The sequence below is a fragment of the Anser brachyrhynchus genome, assembly GCF_964034855.1.
Source record: "Anser brachyrhynchus genome assembly, chromosome: 11".
In the NCBI taxonomy this organism is placed as follows: Eukaryota; Metazoa; Chordata; class Aves; order Anseriformes; family Anatidae; genus Anser; species Anser brachyrhynchus.
The window spans coordinates 13259817-13281256 of record NC_137706.1 but is presented as its reverse complement, the minus strand read 5'-3'; the positions used below and the strand labels follow the sequence as shown (position 1 = coordinate 13281256).

The 21440-nt window shown below is 39.2% G+C and overlaps 2 protein-coding genes and 1 long non-coding RNA gene across 10 annotated transcripts in view; 1 reads left to right on the top strand and 2 right to left on the bottom strand.

Moving 5' to 3' along the window:
* Window positions 1-3187, bottom strand: part of LOC308200831 — a 47688-nt gene extending 44501 nt beyond the window's left edge. The window contains exon 1 of the long non-coding RNA XR_013955842.1: window positions 2968-3187. This is a non-coding gene — a long non-coding RNA (uncharacterized lncRNA). The remainder of the gene's footprint in view (window positions 1-2967) is intronic.
* The window catches only part of IL16 (interleukin 16), a 47805-nt gene extending 33458 nt beyond the window's left edge, over window positions 1-14347 (top strand). For 7 of the 8 annotated variants that reach the window (XM_080607188.1, XM_080607194.1, XM_080607193.1 and 4 more), the window contains 11 exons: window positions 219-336; window positions 1556-1688; window positions 2617-2704; window positions 3223-3698; window positions 6018-6159; window positions 7328-8423; window positions 9802-9985; window positions 11553-11654; window positions 12337-12586; window positions 13483-13608; window positions 13865-14347. In XM_080607188.1, coding sequence (XP_080463314.1) covers window positions 219-336; window positions 1556-1688; window positions 2617-2704; window positions 3223-3698; window positions 6018-6159; window positions 7328-8423; window positions 9802-9985; window positions 11553-11654; window positions 12337-12586; window positions 13483-13608; window positions 13865-14058 — 2909 coding nt within the window. In that variant the 3' untranslated portion in view covers window positions 14059-14347. The remainder of the gene's footprint in view (window positions 1-218; window positions 337-1555; window positions 1689-2616; window positions 2705-3222; window positions 3699-6017; window positions 6160-7327; window positions 8424-9801; window positions 9986-11552; window positions 11655-12336; window positions 12587-13482; window positions 13609-13864) is intronic. The other variant, XM_080607189.1, reaches the window with a different exon arrangement.
* Window positions 14348-15875: 1528 nt separating this feature from the next.
* On the bottom strand, window positions 15876-21348 carry STARD5 (StAR related lipid transfer domain containing 5). Its single transcript, XM_080607208.1, has 6 exons — window positions 20663-21348; window positions 20513-20562; window positions 20281-20413; window positions 18813-18930; window positions 17930-18023; window positions 15876-17378 (listed from the first exon to the last, which is right to left on the bottom strand). The coding sequence occupies exons 1-6, from the start codon at window positions 21047-21049 to the stop codon at window positions 17231-17233; spliced, it is 930 nt and encodes a 309-aa protein (XP_080463334.1). The 5' UTR covers window positions 21050-21348; the 3' UTR covers window positions 15876-17230.
* Window positions 21349-21440: the final 92 nt, after the last annotated feature.

Genomic DNA, 21440 nt, shown 5'->3' with positions numbered 1-21440 from the left:
TGAACCGGATCTTGGATGGATAAAAAAAAAAAAAAAGCAGTAGGAGCAGCAGCTAATATTGGATATGTAAAATTAATAAGCACAAGAGTAGGTGTCTGGTTCATTCAGAATAAGTTATTTAAACTGAAGACAGTTGGATAGTTTTAAAAAATACATTCTCTCCAATTGTTTGTTTTAACTGTTTCTTAACGCTTCTTTAAAATTATTACTTCTTTCAGAGCCAGGTGTTGGCCTTGGAATTGGGTTATGTAGCATCCCCTACTTCCAGTGTATTTCAGGGATTTTTATTCACACCCTTTCACCAGGTTCTGTGGCGCATATGGATGGGAGACTCAGGTAGGATGAAAAACAGTGTCTTATGACAAAAGTTTTCCATTGTTCTGATATGTTTTATAGCTTTATATTTGACCTGATTGGGCATAGTGCTTTCTGGAAGTTTTGGGTTTACAGCACATGTGCTATTCTGAGTGTTTGAGCATGTAGAGTTGTAATATCTGGGACTTCTAGAAACACAGCAACCCAGTGGCACTACTGTCTTTCATCTACACTTGGCAAGCTTTAGAGGACTTAGACAAGCATATAGAATTCTTTACGGAGAAGATTTCTAAGTGAAGCAATAAAAACAAATCTGGGGGAAAAACAAACAAAAAATAGGTGGTATATTCTGGCTTGCATGGGCACTAATTTTTCCGTATGAAAGCTCTTCAAATTCTATCCCTTCTTGCCAATAAAAATAAAATTTACAAAATGATATTTAGTAGAAATTCACCTCATAAGATTTATGAACAAGTAGTCATGTTGAACATATTTAGAGTTGAATAGAACACAGCATTTTCAGTGAGGCTTTTTTTGATTTAACTTTGTGTGCTCTGTAATCCTCCTCTCTCTACATGCCCAAGAACTTAGCTGAAAGAACTGTTCTTCACTATTTGAAAGTTTGTGTGATATGAATCAATGGCTTCAGTAGGTCTCTCAATGTATGTAGGTATTTTCAGTAAAGCAGAGAAGAGTGTTCTCAGTTTCTATGCGGGCCAAATAAGGATTTCATCTGGAAGGATTCAGTCTAGCAGCCACCAGGATTACAATAGTTTTTCATTAGAATTTTTGTATTAGCAAGTTATTCATATGTAGCAGACATACAAACATCCTTTCTGATCTTAAGAGACCATAATACTAGCAGAACACTAGCAGACCATAAAGATATGAAAAGTGAAGTGTTAACTGGATAGGAAGGAAGGAAGATGTAGGTGGAAACTGCAGCTGAGCTGCATACAGCAGAAAGATCACAGACACAAAGCGTGCATAGCTGAGCATGAAGTTCGTAAGTTGCATGCAACAAGGCCATAAATTGAAGAAAACTCGACATCCAACTCATTCCAATTCCATTTTCTGTAAAGGGAACAATGAGACATGGTGATTAATCTGTGATCAAGTTAGAGGTCAACCACGTGAATTTGCTTCTTGCATATTTTTACATGGGTGAGACAAGGTTGGGAGGAAAACAAAACATCTGTTCTGTTCACATCCTTTTTTTTTTTTTTTTGTATCTCTGTAGGTGTGGAGATGAAATTATTGAAATTAATGAAGCATCAGTACAAAATATGACCCTTAATGAAGTTTATGCTGTGCTGAGTCACTGTGATCCTGGTGCAGTGCAAATTATTATCAGCAGACACCCTGAACCACAGGTAGCACTATATTCTTTCTGATTTCCAATAAGAAAAACAAACTGATGAACTAAGATTAGGTAAGAAAAGAGGTGCTAATCTACAAACAAGTGAAAGAATGTTGATAGCAAAGATTGTGATCCCCTGTAAGCATCACTGCAAGTATGAGACAGATTAAGGTACAAACCTGAGATATGCTCTTACATATAATCATGTAAGATTTGAAGATTGATGGAGACTGTCTTAAATAAATTTCTGTGCTGTGAATAAGAAAGCTACAGAAATAACATTTAAGGGATAAAACAAATTATATATCTTAGAACGATAAACTTTATTCAAGGAAGAATTCTTAATAAGAAGAAATAAGTTTTCCCTTGGAAGAGGGAACATACCCCTCCACCCCGAAAGAGGCGGGGGGGGGGGGGGGGGGGGGGGGGGGGGGCAAGATTTATACAGCCATCATCTTTCATACCATAATTAAAATTTAGGGCTTGCTCAACCAATGTTTATTATTAAAATATTTTTTCTTACAATAATTTTCTACAAAATGCTTCCTAACACCAAGTACAGTATAAATGATAATGTTTAATTCATTGCATTAAATTATCATAAAAATTCAGCATTAAATCATCTTACACTGGTAAGTCCAGAATTAAATTTCTAGTGAAATATACAAAAGGACACTTATCTTTGACAGATCCCATTTTAGCAAAACAACCAATATAAAAAGCACATATAGAGAGAAATTTCAACTATATTGGAATATATGCCAATATAATGGTGTGTACTTGCTTAGCTTTAAAATTATCTGATACATGATATAACTAGGTCTATTTATTTCAATTAGAGAACTTACAAAAATTAGAAAACTTTGTGAAAGGAATCAAGATTTAAATGTTACTCATCACACAGCAATCTTGTAAGAGTGTAATAGCATGATATTTCCTAGGTATCTGAGCAACAGCTAAAAGAAGCTGTTGCACAAGCTGTGGAAAGCAACAGATTTGGAAGGGATAGACACCAATGGAGTACTGAAGGTAAGGGGATGACCACATTCACTTACATGCAGTAATTTTGATTTTAGAAGATATATAGGATGAGTATGTGCTATAGTAGAATCCTTATAAGATTCAAGTTGCCTGGAGTCAGAAAGAAGAGGAGAGAAGCTCACAGGACATGACTCCTAACATGCCTCCTAAGATACGTTACTAAAGAATGAAAAGAAAAAGAAAAGACATTTCTCTGATCCACAGCAAGAAAAAGAAATGCATTGTGCAAACAACTTCTTGCTCTTGCTTACCCTCTCCAGTGCATAATCACTGCTTAAAACTTTTCAAACAACTGTCAGGAGGTAACAAGACCGTGACAACAAGGAAGTAAATGTAACCGTTGACATTCACTTACACGCCTTTAACTCCTTTTATGGTGTGATGCATAAATCACAACTTTGCATCAACCGATGATGGCATTTAGCCACAAATTTAACCAACTGAATCTTAGAAGTAAGCCCTTTGCATGTATCTGAATAGCCATTTTGATCATGTTCCTGATACAGGTGTTAAAAAACTAGATACAAGCTGGCATGGAAGACACCCATGTGAAAAACATATTGAAAAGAACGCTGCTTATTGCAACCGCAGGGCACAGAAGCTAATGACCCGCTCCAGCAGTGACAGCAGCTACAACCCTCGGTCCTTGTGTAATAATGGAGCTGCATACCAACTGTGTGACTTGAAAGAAAGGGTACATAGCATTGATGTACCAATTACAAGACAGCCTGGCCTGCTGTACTCATTGTCTGGAAATAATTTGGAGAGAAATTCCCCTCCTACTTGTAGTGAAGGAGGTCGACCCTTGCAAAATGCTAAGAAACCAACAGAGATTCTTGTTAGAAAACCTAAATCATCAAAGCCCAAACCTCCACCAAGGAAATACTTTAAGCAAGACTGCACAGGAAATGACCAGTGTAATGCAGACAGAAATGAAAAGCTTGTATCTGAAGTGGCTGTATCACCTTCTGCAAACCTTCAGGTAAAGCAAAATTTGCAAAATTTACGTGTGTGCATTTGTGAGTGAGGCAGGGGAAGGAGTAAAGCAGAGAGAGTGACTTCAATGATAACAGAAAGACAGGGAAGAAAGAGTGTGTTTATGTTTGTGAGCACTGGGGGAAGGGTATGAGGTTCTGTTTTGAAAATAATGGAGAAAGTATCTGAGTAGAGCCACCTGGGTTCTAAACATGATGTTCAAAACTGAAGTCACAATGCAGAGACGTGTCTGAAGGAAATTTGATTCCATATCTGAGAATGTGAGTCTGAATCCCAGTTAGAACAGCCTCAAGAAAAAATCCACATTGGCATTCCCTTGGAACATGTGCCACTGGTAGTATCGAGCATTCTGTGCTCCCAGTGGGACTGCAACAGTGAGGTTCTGTGGGCTGGGACTGGAGGAGTTTGGACTGACTCTGATATCAGTTGCTATGGTTCTTCCTAACTTCAAAATTCAGAGAGTCATATAATTTGCGAAGCAGAGAAGCTGTGAAACAATTGCTTTGTTTCACCACTGGACTTCTTTTGGAAGAAAGCACTAACAATATGCAGCAGGTCATCCTGGGATTTTTTTTTCTTTTTTTTTTTTTTTTGAGATGAAGACGTATTAAATAAACCCATATAAGTTATCAGGTACACATTTGTTGATGAGTATTTGAAAATTAAGTGCATATTTATACATTACTGAATTTCAGTTCCTTCTCTTATCTAAGATAAAATAGTAAGACACAGTGTTTCACATTTGCATGAGTGTGCAGGATTGTGAGATACGCATGCTGAAACAAAGTTGTGGTTTGTTTAAAAATGGAACCTCTTCCCCCTGAATTTAATGTCAGTAGAAACGAACAAATCTCAATGCAACGCAAAACATTTCCCAAGCTGCACAAGTCAAAATAAACTGATACAGCTTAGACTGAAGTCCAGGTATAATGTTAACATCCAAGAAAGTTTCAATTCAGCACCTCATGTAAGGTGCTTTTCCCATCCCCTAAGAAGAGAGCAGTAGAAACATTGTCATCAACAGCTACTAGAAAATCACCTATCAGAAATAAAATTCAGGGAAGCTAAGTACTTGTTGAACCTATCTGCAAGCAACTTATTATCCTTCACCCCTCAGTTATTCCAAATGATAGGGAGAAAAAAATCCATTTTAAGATCAATAAAGTCTTTGAAAAGTCAAGTTTCTCTGTTAATGAAAATAATTTCCTCCAGAAAGAAGGCTTGTATATCTCAGGACAATAGTCCTCTGTCCCACAGAGACAGAGTTTCATGTCAGAAAGTATTTTAGATCATTAGGAGGTTTTATTGCTGCCTTTTCTTTTTTTTTTTTTTCTTTCCTTTATTCTCTAACCTTTTTATACTAGCCAGTTTGAGGCCTGCACACCATAGTTTTGTATGGGGGTTCTGCAGACTGTAAGGTTGCTTTTTCATAACCAAGAATGATTATTGATTAATTGATGTTTTTGACCGTGCTTTAAACCGCGTCGATACAGTAGCTATAATTCCTATCAGTAGAGAGTAAGCTCAAACTGTACGTTTGGGTACAAAACAAAATGGTACTTCACTTACTGAAAGTACAATGTCCATACCTAACAGCAATGGAATACAAGCACAACTTTCAAGTAGGCCCCTAGTAAGTGTGGAGAAAGGTTTTCCTAGATCAAGAAAGCTGCACCACCACCACCACATTACGGAAAACTTAAAGAAATCTTCAGTTACTGATTTTTTTCAGGACACAGACAGACCCTGGTTGGTTTTGCTTCCTATTTGTAATCCTGTAGTTTAACTACAAAGAGGGCGCTTCCAGCATCACAATAGAGGAGATGGCAATTTAGTGTCATTGCTAACAAAGGAATCAAGTAATTTCAAGAGCATCTGTTAACGGTGCTGAGAATAGCATTCATTGTAACCTCAAATTAATCCTCTCACAGTGTTTCCAGCCAAGAACATGAAAGGGAGAGTTCTGAAGATGCAGTAATGATTTAACTTGTCCTTCAGGGCAAAAGGTCTTCAAGAGAAAAAAATTGGTTTATGGTGTTTTTGCCGTTGACTAAATTTTTGGGAAGTTAACTGCATTTTTTTCAGTCTGTTTACCAGTGTGCCATAAAATACCAGGCTGGATCTCTTGAAATACAGAAACAATTAAGTCATATGAGGAATACATCTCAAGCAGAAGTGAAAGCTTGATTCCTACTCAGTATTTCTTTTCAGATTTCAAGTAAATGAAAATATGTTTTTCTTCAGATTCATGTAGTGTGGTTTGTATAATTACATTCTGACATGCTTCAATTTCCTGTTTGTTCAGCAGGAAGTTAGAGAACCAATGCTAGAGGGACATCAAACAGACGTAACTCACAGTGTCTTCACCACTTCTCCTACAGCATATCATGCTGAACACACAGCAGCTGTTCCAGCGGGCAGAGATCAAGAAAGAAAAGCAAATTTAGGTATGTTTAATGTGACGCTTGCAGATGAAACTAGCATTTAGTTTGGGCTGACTTGACCTCCATCTTTAAATGTAGACTTCACCCATGTTTGTAATTTTTTGGGTGAACAGATGAAATTTTAATCCATTGATCAGGCCTTGACAAAGTAGAAACTACATTAAAAGGATACTAGATGATTTCTTGTCCATTTGAACTTTTTACAAGTATACTATTACTGTATTTTTTCAGATGATGCTTTGCTTATTTATATTGAAAAAATAATATTAAAGTTTTGTTTTAGCATTTCTAAAATACAATTTTATGTATAGATTCAAGACAAGCATTGTAATGGTACGAAACCATGGATAATAAATTAGTATCTTAAAAAATTAAAGGAAGCAGTGTTAAGGGAACTAAACAATCTCAAGAAGTCCCCTTCTAACCTAAACCTTTACAGAAATTTGTACCTTCTGTCTCAGATCATTAAAAGAATATTTCCTTAAACATTATATCTTTCTTTATTCTGAGGCAGATAAAAGTAACTGTGCAAACGTACAAAGAAAAATTTGCTTCCATTCATCTCTACTGTATCTAACCTATAAGACGTTAGGATACCTTATTAGTCTGTGACGTATAAAATATTCTTACAAGAGAATTCAGTTTGTAACTACTAGAAAAATACAAGTGGAAAAGTTTGCACAAATTTCAGCTAGCATAAACATTAATCAAAGATCTTCACGGGAGAGTCTGTTTACAGCAGGATATACTTAAAAATGTAGGAAACAAAAATGAGCTTTTAAGAGAATTTACTGTAACAGCAGCTTTTTCACTGCACTGCAGATGACACTGCAATTTTATCCATCTAGTTTAACTGCTATAGTTTGTATCATGACTTCAGCGTCTCAAAATTTCAGGTTACCTTTAGAAGTTACAGGCCCCTTTGGAAAAGAGAGCCTGTGCCTAAGCAAGCCTTGTTTTTTCAGTTAATTTCAGTGTCAGGAAACAGAACTTGTAGATCAAGAGTTGTGAATTTAAAGTTTTCTGGAGAATGTTAGAAAATATATTAGAGTAAATACTTACAGCAATGAATGAAATTCAAATTCAGTGAAGTAATAGCAATGCACAAATAAATGATGAATAAGGAGAAGAAGGAGGCAGCTTGCTAATAATCGATCTTTCTCTAATATAGGAAGTCTACTTTCATCAATACAAAGGCCTGTACTTAAGAGGCAAGCACGTGTAGATTATACTCTTGATACAACAACAGAAGACCCTTGGGTTAAGATTTCTGACTGCATAAAAAGCTTATTTAATCCTACAATGAGTGAAGACAACAGCCACTTAGATTTGCAACCTGGCATCAACACAAATGAAGAAAATCAAAACCAAAGCAGCTCAGAGGTGGTTCTGCTGAAATCAGAATCAGAAATAGTCAGTTCAAAAGTGCTAAAATCAGATGAAAATGACATTGTGAAAAAGGGTCCTCCTGTTGCACCTAAGCCAGCCTGGTTTCGCCAAAGTCTGAAAGGACTGAGGAAAGCAAATTCAGACCTGAAAACACAGGCAGATCAAAGTCCTCCTGGCCTTCAGAGTATTTCCACCAAAGAACTGCAATCCAGTTTATCCTGTCTCTCTTCCAGGGGATCATCAATAAAACAAAGAATAAGCTCATTTGAATCTTTGAGTGCTCCGCAGTCACCTGAAAAAGTACACCGAAGGCTTAGCCTGAAAACATCTGTCCAGAAAGAGCATCCTCCCAGCCCAAAAGGGTCAGAGGGGTCTCCAACCCATTTAAACCAAGCCTTTCTCCAATGCTCTGAAAATAGCCAACAACAGTCAAAGTCATCTGTGGCGATGGGTACAAAAAGCCTAGACAGAACTTCCTCTCCCAAGGAGGTCCTTGCAGCTAGCTCAGAGGAAAGCAACAATGCCAACCCTGAAAATTCCTCAGGCCCTTCAACTACAGAAGCCATTGCAACTTCCCGCGCGTTATCAGTAACAAAAGCACATAACCTAAGATCACGAAGCTTTCCACTTACCGCTACCCAGTCTTGTGAGATGATGAAGACATACGATGAAAAATATAGCAAAATCTATTCCATCAGTAGCCAGGTGTCATCTGCTTTAATGAAATCTTTGCTTTGCCTTCCTCAGTCCCCAGTCCCTTCGGGAAACAGTGCATGGGAAGCTCTGGAAACCTTGTCTCAGTCCTCTGTGGAAGAGGATGGGACTTCTCTCTTACCTGCAAGTGAGAATCATCACATGGACACTGGATTTTCTCTAAAGTAAGATACCGTATTTAAAATCAGATTTGCAGATCAGTATTGCTGGGTCTGTGTTGTGATTAGCTGACAGATTAACACTCTATGTTAGGAGCGCACAACTGTAAAACACAAATTGAGTTAAGGAACTTTTAAGAACACAAAAGTTTGAATGACTTGTGTAATTATTACTTTTATTTTTCATTTGTTTTATATAAATGTAGGCATATTTCAAACTTCCTCCTAGTTAAAGAGGCAGAAGGTAAAACATCATTACTGATAATGAAAAGTATGCATTTGCCAGTGAGGAAGCAGAGGAATTTGAGTACACTATTTCTAAGTTATGTGAAAACCTTATGATTAAGCTTCCCCAAAATAAACTGCTGTAGCCAGTCACAGTGATGAGGCGATGTAAAAATCCTGATGCTCCTAATATTTGACTTGAGTGCCACCAACTCTCTGGGTAAGTTATGCAGTTATACTGTGTATCACTGCAATAATACTTCTGTCTTAAGCAGAAGCAATTCTGGCTCAAGTACACAAAGGTGATGTAGCAGAGTGGAGCCTAGGCATTCCCCATGACACAACAGTATCACCCTGCTCAGTCTTGCTTCCTATGAATCATATGCATTTTCTGTTAACAGCTAGTCAGGGATTTCAGGAAAGAACAAAGTGAATAAAGGTAACACTTGACAAAATATTTCAAAAAGTACATATGAACCTTCCAAAACTCTTTCAAAATTCTATTGCACGGGTTAAAAAAATATAAAAATAAAAATAAAAATCAAATCTACTGTTTGTCTTCTCAGAGACAGTTTTATTAACAAAACTTATTACCTTTTGCCAGAGAGTTACAGTCTGTGATGGCTGCACATCAAGAGATTTACATGGTGATCCAGATAAACCCTGGATTTCGAGTGTCCATCTGTATCTCTTAAATCTGCACAACTTGAGTAGTATTTTCTAGCTCTAATTAAAAATACTGTGAAAATTGCCTCTTAGAAAAACAACCTTACATGCATACCTACAAGAATTCCTTTCTTGATAAAAAAGGAAAAAGCCCCAAATCAAAACCCACCTCTTTATCTAATCCCAGGCTTATCTGGAAAACACAAAATCACATGAAAGTGAGAGACTGAAAAACAAAACAAACAGCAACAAAACCACAGACATTTATTTAGGTCTGTTTTAGCCTGGAGCCGAGAGATTATTCTTGTTCTCCTATATGATGGATCCTGCTTCTGTTAGACTATGATATATGTATTTATAAGACATATTACAAGAGAGCTGCCTCCCCAAAAATGGTAAGATCAAAATATGACTGCTCTAGTCTGTTCTATGCTTGTGTATATTCTTTCATAACTCAACGTTTCCTTTTTATTCTTTTCACAATGGGACACAGCCTTTCTGAGTTGAGAGAATACACTGTGAGCTTAGCAGACAGCGAGAAAGAGGAAGAGAAACAGGAACACGGCTCACCTCAAGCATCCGGTGTGTCAGGGCAGTCCGTCATCTCTCTGCTTTCCCCTGAGGAGTTAGCAAAGCTTATAGAGGAAGTAAAATCATTAGATGAAGCAACCTTAAAGGTAAATCAACTTTTTTTTCTGTATGATTTTCAGAGAGCTGTGGAGCGGATGTGCCTACTTAAACTTTGTGACTTTACATTTCTCACAAATGAACAAGTTACATCAATATGTATCAGTAGTAATACTTAGCTCTTTTGTTCTGAAATCTTAAAGAAGTCTACCAAGATAACTAAGCAAGACTAACACCCATTTAAGTAATTGATAACAGCTACAGAGCAAGTGAGGTCAGTGTATGAAGTAGACACTGATATTTGGGACACCTTTCATTTTTTGTGGGTTCCCAGTCTGAGACGCCTAATGCCTCCTCTTGGGGACTAAACATCATTTAGTCCTCCTGGATTCATCTAGAATTGTAATAATGTTCAATACGAGCCAAAATCAAGGCTAAACATGTGTATTCCAAAACTGTAAAAACTTTTAAAAAGACTGCCCACACTCAAAGAAAAAGCAGACAATATCTAGTGCTTTGCATGGAAAACAGTCTTCTGCTGGCAGCTGTGTGTTTACCATGTTAGACTTTACAAGCAGCCCAAAAGCAGTATAACTATATTAATGTGCCAATGAGCCTAAGTTAATATATTTTTGCCTCTTAGCTAAACTGCAGTGGCACAACTCCTAGGTTAGTTGTGGATTGCATCTGTACTGAATGAAGCTTGGGTGCCTATTCATGTCTGCCTATCACAATACCAGCCAGGTGGACATTTTCTTACTGACAAACTCGCAGCTACTAAAACACATTTTCATGTTGTATGAAATCAATATTAGCCTCTAGTTCTTTAAGAACTTGCTGGTAAATTGCAAAAAAAAAAAAAAAAAAGCAGTTTGATAAGCAGAATTTATGAAAGCCAAGTTTCGTATCAGTTTGTGCTTCTTGTCAACATCCCACGTTGATATTTCTTGGTCTTATTACCTGTAAAGTTATTCCACAATGAAACTTTAAGGACAATCTCTGAGCAGCACCTACGCTCTGTCTCATTGCAGAAACAAGACAATAGCAACAGATGCAATGACGATTGGTCACATACTGAAAACAATTACGAAATGTGGTCAAGAAAGCCATGTTTCCTTAGGAAACTACACTAAACAGGAGTTGTTACCATATACAAACTCTTTTTTGCAATAACTGTCAAAAACAGTTCACTCTGATTCTGTTACTAGACTGTTGTTAAAAAAATAAAATACATTTTGGAAGCAATTTTTAAGCTATGGCACTTATATCCACATTAGTTGTATGACAAATTATTTTTCCTCTTTTTCCAAAGCAAGGCCCTCTACACAATTAAATATTTTCAGTTTCTACAGCTCTCTTTAATATAATCCAATTTATAGTCCAGACCTAATAGATAACCTATTTACAGAACATAACAGTTTTGGACACAGAAACGTTTTATAAAATAGGTAATTGATTTGTGAATTTGATCAAAACTATAAACATGTCTCAGCATTATGTCTATGTCCTTAGGTCTCATTACAAAATTCCCATGGACAAAAACAAAATGTATGGATTTCCCAGTTATTCTGATTTATATACTAAGATGTTCTTAACACAATTCCCTTCTCTGCCTAGGAATTTGATGATATTCATGTTACAATTTTGCATAAAGAGGAAGACACTGGGCTTGGATTTAGCCTGGCAGGGGGCATTGATCTAGAAAACAAAGTGATAACAGTAAGTAGCATCTTTCAAAAAATACTCTGAAAACAACTACTCTATCTAAAAAGAAATGTATATGTTGCTGGTTTTCTACTACAGAGGCTGTCTTTCATCATAATGAAAACAGGCAGCTGTGCTGATAGATCAGAAAAATCACGGTCTTGAGTGTGCAAGAACGAGATCCTTCTGCACAGTGCTGCCCTCTCCAGGTGACTGGCAGTGGTGTCCTGTTTTCTCGGGCACCACCCTAAACAGCTCTGAAATCCAACAACCCACAGCCCTCATGCTTATAGAAGATCCCAGTGCTTATAGAAGACCATACAGGGTGGTCAGTCCTACCAGGAGGAGTGAGGTGTGTGTGTAGACAGGCAAGGCTAGAGACTAGCTTCATACCATCTGACTGGCAGAGTAGCAAGAGGGTCAAGAAGTACAGGCATGGTACGTACTGTGGGCAGCAGGGTGTTGGCCATCTGATCAGGGCTAGAAAGATTGCCTCGCTGCCTGATGAGTCCTGTGTCCCGGAGAGCTTATCTGTACAAATACTTTCAGCCTTCAGCCCTGAAATGTGCTAGAAACAATTTTTTCCTGTCACAGAATGAAAAATGCACATAGTAAAAACTATTAACCATAGTGATTTATCTTGTTTTTCCCCCTCTCTTTTCTTGTGTGTCTGCATGGTGACTGGGCTTTTCAATAGGTTCATAAAGTGTTTCCCAATGGACTAGCATCTCAGGAAGGAACCATTCAGAAAGGAGATGAAGTACTGTCCATTAATGGAAAGTCCCTTAAAGGTGCAACTCACAATGATGCCTCAGCAATCATGCGACAGGCTCGACAACCCAGACAAGCTGTTGTCGTCACTAGAAAAGCTAAAGATGGAGAAAAAAACAGCATTTCAATTGATTCTAGTACATCTTCAGTAGCAAGTGATGCCTCACAAGACTCTGGTAAGTTCAGTACCGTTACCTTGCTGCCCCCACCTACTAAGTGTTTAATCATCACCTGAAATCCTTGCTGTTCATAAAGCAGCTCAGTAAGGCTGGGTAAATCTGAGAACCATGATTATGGACAGGATAGTTAATAAACAATCCTGAAATAGATATTTGGAATAACTTTGTTAGAGTGGAAAAGAATTGATGGATTTCTAAAATAAATGAACATTCTGAAGGAAGAAAGGAGAAAAAAGAAGGAAGTGTGAGATCCTCAGTATGAATTTCTGAAAACATGCAAATACTACTATCGTAGTAACAGGCCTAAATACAGTTATAGTGACAGTTCAGCGATCAGTGATTCTTTAATATTACAGTTTCTACTTTACAGGACTTTTTCTTTGTGAAAGAACTTTTGGTTTGAGCATCGTGCTAGTGTTTGATGTAGCAGGTGGCTACATCTGAAACATGGCAAGGACAGATTTTTGCAGAAACTTTGACATTTCTAAGATATTTTTTGTGTTTTGTTCTAAAGCATAATCTGGAGATCTGGAGCTTTAGTTATGTACTGCAAATAAAAATTAACCCGTTATGATTAATAAAAATTTCGAAATTAACATCAAGTATGTTTATCATAAATTTTGTTCATTGAACATATTTTTATAATTCTAGTAAATATCACCAGCTTTCATTTTTATATTTCTATTCTGCCATGAGTTCAAATACAACTTACTCCAGCTTCCCAGAGGGCCTTACAATCACAAAAAGAGGAATTAAAAACTATTGTTTTCTTTTTCATTTGGCAGTTTTTAGTGCCTTAGCAAACAAAACAGTTCATTTTTTATAACAGATTCAGATTTTGTAACATTTCTAGATATGTGGTGCCCATCTGATAACTTTCCATTTATTTTCAGCAACTGAAGATACAATCTGCACTGTAACTCTAGAAAAAACACCTGCTGGTTTGGGATTCAGTCTGGAAGGAGGGAAGGGCTCTATTCATGGAGATAAACCCATTGTCATCAACAGAATATTTAAAGGTAACACACTTAAATGTGTATATGCAGGTTCCTAGCTGATACAAATGTGCATTTCATAACTGACTGCTGATTTATATCCATGAAAATGATTGTTTTTAAATGCAGCATTACCCCATGCAGTGCAAGTAGTTTTTGCCTGCTGAGACCAGGTGGTTTATACCAAACATGATGGTGATTCTTAATGAGTGAAAGAATCACTAAAAATTCCTCCATTGAAAGAATTTTTATTATTATTTTTCTTTTTACCCCTCTCTAGGGACTGCGTTAGAACAAAGCAGCACCGTTCAGCCTGGTGATGAGCTATTACAAGTACACACAACTGCCATGCAAGGACTCACTCGTTTTGAAGCATGGAATATAATCAAGGCATTACCTGACGGGCCCATCACAGCTATCATCAAGAGAAGGAATCCAAGCTCCGTTACCACCAAGGCATCTGAAACTTTGTAAGAGGAGTTATTAGACTACTGCCAATATTACCAAAAAAATAAAGAAAAAAATGGGGTGTAGGGGGTTATCATTTGGCTAGCAGAGCAAGATATTCAGAAAGTATATATGAAAAGTACATACAATTTTACTGGCAGTTACAGAGAAAGCTGTTCAGGATAAAATGCGAAGATGTGCACAAAACATGCAGTATTATTATTTCAACATTCAGAAATGGTTGTTACAAATTGTAGAATGATAAAAATTACTTTATTAATAATATACTGGTTGTAATAAAATGTGACAGCTATAGTAAGTACTCTCCTATTTTAAGCCATTAACTTAAATATCAGAAGCACATTCTGTGGTTAAGTATTCAGTTCTGTTCTGCTGTTTTTGCTCCCTGCCTTACCTTCACAGAAGCAGGGAAAGCCAACAACTAAACACTGCAACACAGGATGCATAAAAGGCAGAGAAAGTGGGATGCATCTTAGTGTATCAAAACTAAAACGTGCCCTGAGAAACTCCAGCTTTCCTATTCAAACTGCAGAACAGCCAAAAACTAACTAGGGTAACTTTCTACTAGCAGTTGAAAGAGACATCTTGACTCCAGCAGGCAAACACAGGGGAGCGTCTAATCGTATTGCAAGGGTGAGGCTGGAAGCTGAGGGTAATACAGTGGAGGTTCTCCCAACCTTCCTCTGGCCAGACATCTCAGAGTACTAAACTGGGAGAGCAACAAGGCCATTTAGAACCAAGACTTACCTTCTGACCACACATGTATTTTGAAATATCTCTGCTAATTTTGTAAGGAAAAGTGCCAGTGTTTCCGAATTAAACCTTCCAAATCCATATATTTATTCTAGAAACACTGAATAACTTGGACACAAATCTATACTTCAAACGCTGCTATCAGTATTCTGGGACTGATCTCCCTCCAAACACTGTATGGAATCCTACAAACAGCACGTGCACCTACAGGAAGGCGATCTTGTGCACCCTTTGGTTCTCTCTAACCTGTTTCTCTCAAGGGAGACAAACAACGCCAGGATAGAAGTATTCATTCACTAGTTGAAAGCCATATGGCTACAGTGGTTGTCATCCTTGGCTGCTCACCTTTCCCATATTCTGGGAATCTGCTGCATCCTTCTAAGGTTACATGGGGGAGTCCTCCAAGATCTTACAGGATGATCCTCACTGGGACATCTGCATCTCCAATTTGGCATAGCAGAAGACTGAATGTTAAGTGCTCTTAATTCCTTCTGAATTGAAAACACTGAGCACTCAGAGAAAGGATCCTCAAGTTATTCCAATGAAGAGATTCACCTATCACCTTTATTGTTCAGAGTAATATAAAAATATAACAAATATACAATAAATAGCTAATAAAAGGCCCCCACTGTCTGCAAAAGGTTTACTTGCAGGAATAATCAGTGGTGATGTAAGCTCTGCTCATTGAACTTTTTACTAATTAATCATAATCCTGCAAAGATCTGCCCAGATATCAAACTTCATGCCCAACTAAAAACTATAGTATATTTACTTAAATACGTACAAACCTCTGTAATACCAGGCCCCAATCTCTCCTCAGTGAATGTATTACCCTTCTTTAAGCACAGAAAGCAGCAATCTAAAATGGAAATATGGACCAACCACAGACAAAGAAGTTGAGAGGGTGAGTGCTCTCACCAAAACACCTAGTGGGGAGCACAAACAGGAGTGAAAGCTCTTCTCTGCCTTATTGCGTTGAATTCAGATAGATGCTGGAGGTCTGAGTGTCTCTTTAAGTTTCTCTGTGCCGGGGGATGTGGAGCAATTTTAGAGAATCATTCAGAAAAACAACAAGACAGCAAAAAAGTATTTATTTCATCACACTTGTACAGATTTTTACATCTTTCTTTGCAAAAGAGACTAGATTAAAAATTGCTTCCTTTAAAAATCTATTCCACAGGGTGAGAATTACAGTGGAAAACTTTGTATGCAAATCTATACCCCATACTAAACATAAAACAAATATAGAACAACAAAACATAATAACCTTGTTAAATAACCAAATTACAGCATTAAAATCACAACCTACATTTAAATTTCTAATACAGCAATTTATTTTCCTTTTGTAATTATATGTAACCCATAATAATGTCTGACACTCCTGCAGTAACCAGAAGCATAAATATTTTCAAAAGCTGCACACATCACTACACACTAGATCAGGAGCTGATTTCCCAAGATAGTGCTGCGAGGTAAACCAGTCTTAGACAGAAAGAAACGTCCTTATAGCCTGTCAAGTCACTGCTGAGCTACAGAAAAGATTATTTACCCGTTAAGACCTCTCACCACAAAAAACGGTAAAATGTTTAAAATATATGATCATTACAAGTGCAGTTAAAAAATAGCAAGTAAAGTGCTTAACGCTCATTATTTATTGCCACTGTGTCAGTGCAGTTTGGTTCATGACATTATGGAAATCACTGGTTTTGGTAGAGGGAAGGAAAGAAGAGTGTCTATGTGTCAACCAACAGACCCATGAATTGATTTGCACTGCTAGATCTTGATTTAGGAAAAGAAGCACCTAAGATATATTTACCATGAAGACTACCTGTTATCTGTGGGAACAAAAAAGTAGATCCTACAAAAAAATCCAATCAATTTTGACTTTTAAATCTTACTGGCCTGCTCTCACTGGAACATCTTAGCAGCTCTATGAGGGCTGGCAGCAGAAGAGCTACCTCTTCATTTGGGGAAGGAACATTGTCCTGCAGGAGTCTACAAGGAGCTTCAGAGACAAAACAGGGCTCACTTGCACCTGACTAATACTGGTAATGCTAAGTGGATTTTAGTGATGCTCCTCCTCTTAGGCAATGAGAAAGAAGAGTTCTAGTACACACATCTTCTCCCCGCAACCAGCCAGCAGTGCTGCCTCTAGGATTCTTCCAGCCTCTGGTACGACATTCCTCTAATTACGAAAATGAAGGAGAGCTTATTAGAAAAGTATGCATTGCTTTGAATAGACAGGCAGAAAATGGTGTTTTAGAAATGTACTTTGCTCAATCCATTCTTCCCATTTCACGTTTCCCAAGTATCTTTGCTGGTTAAAAAAAATGGCTATAGGTCAGCTTCATATTTCCCATGATTTCTACCCTCAAGCTACCAGTTCTTTCCTACCCTCAGCTGGTGATGCCAGCATTTGGTCTTGTCATGCTTTTAATGCCTTAACGGCTTTGGTCAGATTGCTGTAAAATCCAGCTATGCTAGCTGGAAAGAAGGAATCCACCACCGTCTGGGGAAGATAGCCACCAAGATCTGTCTGAAAGAAACTGAGGAGCTGAGTCTTGTCTGGTTCCCTGCAAAGACAATGCAAATGATTTTATAGGCAGAGGTTTGGAAATATTTAGGACTTCACAATTACTCTTACATGCATTATCTGATGACAGATATTTCTAAGTTCTTTTTTTAGGAAACAAGAAAACAACAGACATTATTTCTATGAATGTGGCTATCCCCGCAAATCAAATTACAGTTAAGCTAGGCCCTCATTAGGTACACGATTCTGTTTATGAACTATGACAATGTAATAAACAACTGGATACTCATTTCCCCCAAATTAAGACCATACTTGTATGTTCTGCTGAATCTCTGTTTAAGAGGTCAGCAAGAATCCTACCACAATGATAGTTCCTGTAACACTGAAGACTTATTTCTAGGAGAGACTAATTCACCACACAGAACAGAACAAAGAAGGCACTCAGTCATAATGACTACAAGTCACAGGAAGATGGGAACGTGTTATTGCTGAGGTGCTGCAGATCACGTGTAGCCATATACACAAAACCACACTGCACAAGGGATAAGAAGGACTTCAGAATACATAGTGGTCAAATAGATCTCTACTTACCCTGGAAGAGGTATACAGAAACAGCCACAGGGATAATTAAACCCTCTCACAAAATTTGGTTGAGGAGGACACTGTGGGTGTTCCACATTGGTGGCTACAAGAAAAAGCAATTATGTAAGAGATGTAATTTTCACAGGAGATGGGAAAGGGCCCTTTGTACTCAAAGCACCAGCTGAGCAGCAAACTCGCTGTAAGAGAATATATTTAAGAATGGCTGCGTAACATTTTTAATGTTGGGCTGCGCCATGCAAGCAGTCAGAAAAGACCATTAAAAAGGAACCACTCTGGCTACAGAATTGAAAAAATCAAAGAAGTTTTAAATTCAGAAGCAACTGTTACTGAGCTCTAAGTATTAAGATGTTTTGAGGGAGTTTTATTGAACCTGTGCTGTGACAGTGCATTGCTTTTCTTGAGAGGTCATTCAAGTTGCTTCCAAGTAATCTATGCCACAGAGGTATAGGCCCCTTGATTGCTGAGAAGCTGCACTCCAGCAGGAATATAAATTCCTGGCAAATTGTTCCTGAACAGGATGGGAAAATTGGGCAGCTGAACAGAGGGACAATAAAAGCACTGACTTGCAACAAGCAAACAATAGGATGAAAAGGAAAACAAACAAGCATCCCTCCATGCAGCAGTCCCTTAAAAAATCAGCACTATTTGGTTTCATAGGAACCACAAGCCAGCGGTATGATATTCTGAACGTTACCATGGCTTTATATATATACTCTGCCTAAGAAAAAACAGTGAATAGAGACCACTAATATTTTACCTTTTGATCAAAATCAGATCAATAGCTACTAAGCAGCATATAACTTTGTGTTGTATATTTATTTCTGGTAGCTGCCAATTAACTCCCAACACAGCATGAGCACAAGCATCTTACCAGCAGATAGCATTGTCCCATCCTCATATTGCTTCATTAGGACCACATCCACAAATTCTCTTGGTGAAATAATCCTCATGAAAGCCGAAGGGGTTGTGGTTCTGCATACAGAGACAGCCTAGAAATTACAAAGGCCTTACGTCAGTTGATGCTCTCACAAGTTCAGCGTAAAAATCCCTGTGCTTTCTGGTACTCTTTTAGTTATGCTTGAAAAACTTATCATGAGTTCTATTACACCATTTGTTGAAAAAAAATGCAAATCAGCACAGGCAAAAGGCACCAAGGTATGTTGACAAAGAACAGCTTAATGAAGAAAAACACAATGATGCCACGTTGTTCCCAGGTCACTTAAGGTCAGATACCACAAGGGGTGCTGAAAAGCAAATCTGGCACATGTATGCTCATGGGACAGTTAAAATGCTTCTCTTTTCCATGAATTTCATGAAGATAGCTTCTTTGTAGCATATCACATAGTAAGGCAACTTGATACCCAGATTTGTTACCCTGAAGAAACCTTAAGACTTCCATCCCCTTCTATAGAGGCTCTATAGTGGATGGGCACCCCAAAACAGAGGTTTCAACTACATTGGTAAATGCTGGCAAAACTGACAATGTCTGTGAATTTCAAACGGCAAGCTGTACCGCTTCTGAAATCAAGGATTATAACTGATTGCCTGTAAGGTTCCAACAAGAAAAACTTTCACAGGACTTCCACAAACATCCCTGGGAATGGTTGTGCTTGCACCCTGGATATCTCCAAGCACGAATATCCACTTTTGATTTGGGGATCTAAATCCAACATGTTTTTAAAGTTCTGACACACAAAGAAAAAAAAAAAAAGGAAATTAGACTGTACAATCACAGTAACAGGAGCAGCCACTGCTCACACACAGTCCTTTTCATCTGTAATGCTCCAAGTGCATCATCTGTGTTTTGAAGAGGGAGACATTGAAGCAAAGTGCTGAGCCATCCAAAGACAGTGGCACACAGCACAGAGCACCGGGTGCTGCCATGGTGCAAGACAGGGCCTGAATTAATGGTTGGTAACGTGAACCTTCACTACTTACTTAAGTCTATATGCTCGCTAAACCTTCTCTTTCCTCACAGGTATCTTGTTAAAAATAATCGCACTTACCTCGATTTACAGCATTAACAACAATGTAATGCTGGAATATTTGCAGTTTAAAAACATGTAAGTTTACAACATTAAAGTATTTAGCCAAAAACGTACAGTAGTTCCTTTCACAAAGATAATCCACTGATAATAGATAAAATTTACTCAAAATTGTACTCAAAAAAATAGATTCCTCATCCCAGTACTGTCACACTGATCCAGACAGAGGCTGCACAACTTCTTGAGACCCTTTTTACCTGCTGCACGTGACGTAGGCTGTTTCAGAAGGCAGGGCCCAATTCCTCTGAAAACCCTGCTCATTAACCCCACCGCCACGTTTCTTAAGGAACTCACATCACTGACGGTTTCCACAACCTCGAAGTCCTTCACGTTCTGGTCCCACTTGGTCCTCAGCCCGCCGGCCACCGGCTTTATGCACTCCCAGACATCCTCCGGGCAGGCGGGCACGGTCCCCTCTGCCCTGTACCTGCGGCAGGGCGAAACGAAAGCAAACCCCGCTGCTCCACCCCGCATCGCCCCCAGCCCGGCCCCGGTCGGTCCGCAAAACGCCCCCGGCTTTACTCACACGTTGCCGCTGAACTCAGCCGAGGGTCTCCACGACACCACAACCTCGCTCTGCGGGGATGGGTGAGAGCTGTGAGCCGGCATCGAACTGACCCCCCCGTCCCCCTGCCTGCCCCGATCCCCCCCAGCGCACGTCCCTCCCCGGGCTCACCGTGCTCCGGCAGCCCCGCCAGCCGCCAGGGTCCCACCGGTAGAGCCCGATTTTGACCGCCGCCGCCTCAGCGAGCCCCGCGTAGTCCATGGCCGGGCAGGGCGGAGCCGCCGCTCGGCCGCAGCCTGTGAGGCGCCCGCTCCCTGTGGGCCGATGGCGGCGCCTCCCCCTCACCTGAGGGGCAGCGGCCTCCCGGCGCCCACCCCAGATCGGGTCCCGAGGCAGGCAGCGGCGGGGGGACGTCGATCGGGTCGCCTCCGGCCTCCAAGGAGCGCCGGGAGCCAGGGTTTTGCTGCTTTCATCCGAGCTGGATAGCGTACCGACAGGCCGGAGCGGCGGGCCGGCCGGCTGCAGGCTTTCATCCCGAAAAAAAACCATCTTCAGCATCTAAAGGAGGCGCGGAATTGCAAGACTGTGTGAAAAAAGACAGGATAAATCAGGAGTAATGACATACGTTTTTAAAAGGCCACGGAGAGAAAGTTTTCCCCAAAGGCTTGTAGTGAAGTTTATCAGCGTGGGCTGAGGAGTCTCCCCAGAAAATGAACGGAAGACCTAGGACTTCATCTGTGAGGCTGCATGGACTTCCACGATCAAATAATTCAGTTGTCCATGTAGTACAGTGTAAAGAAACTCACTAGGCTCGGTAACTGACCTGTCACTGATTTCTTTGAGCTGCCCCATATTCAGGGTAGACTCGGCAAGATGTCCGTCGGGCTGCAGGTTGCGGCCCTGCTTGGAGGAAGGTTACTACCCGCTCGATTTATTCACTGGGAGCATC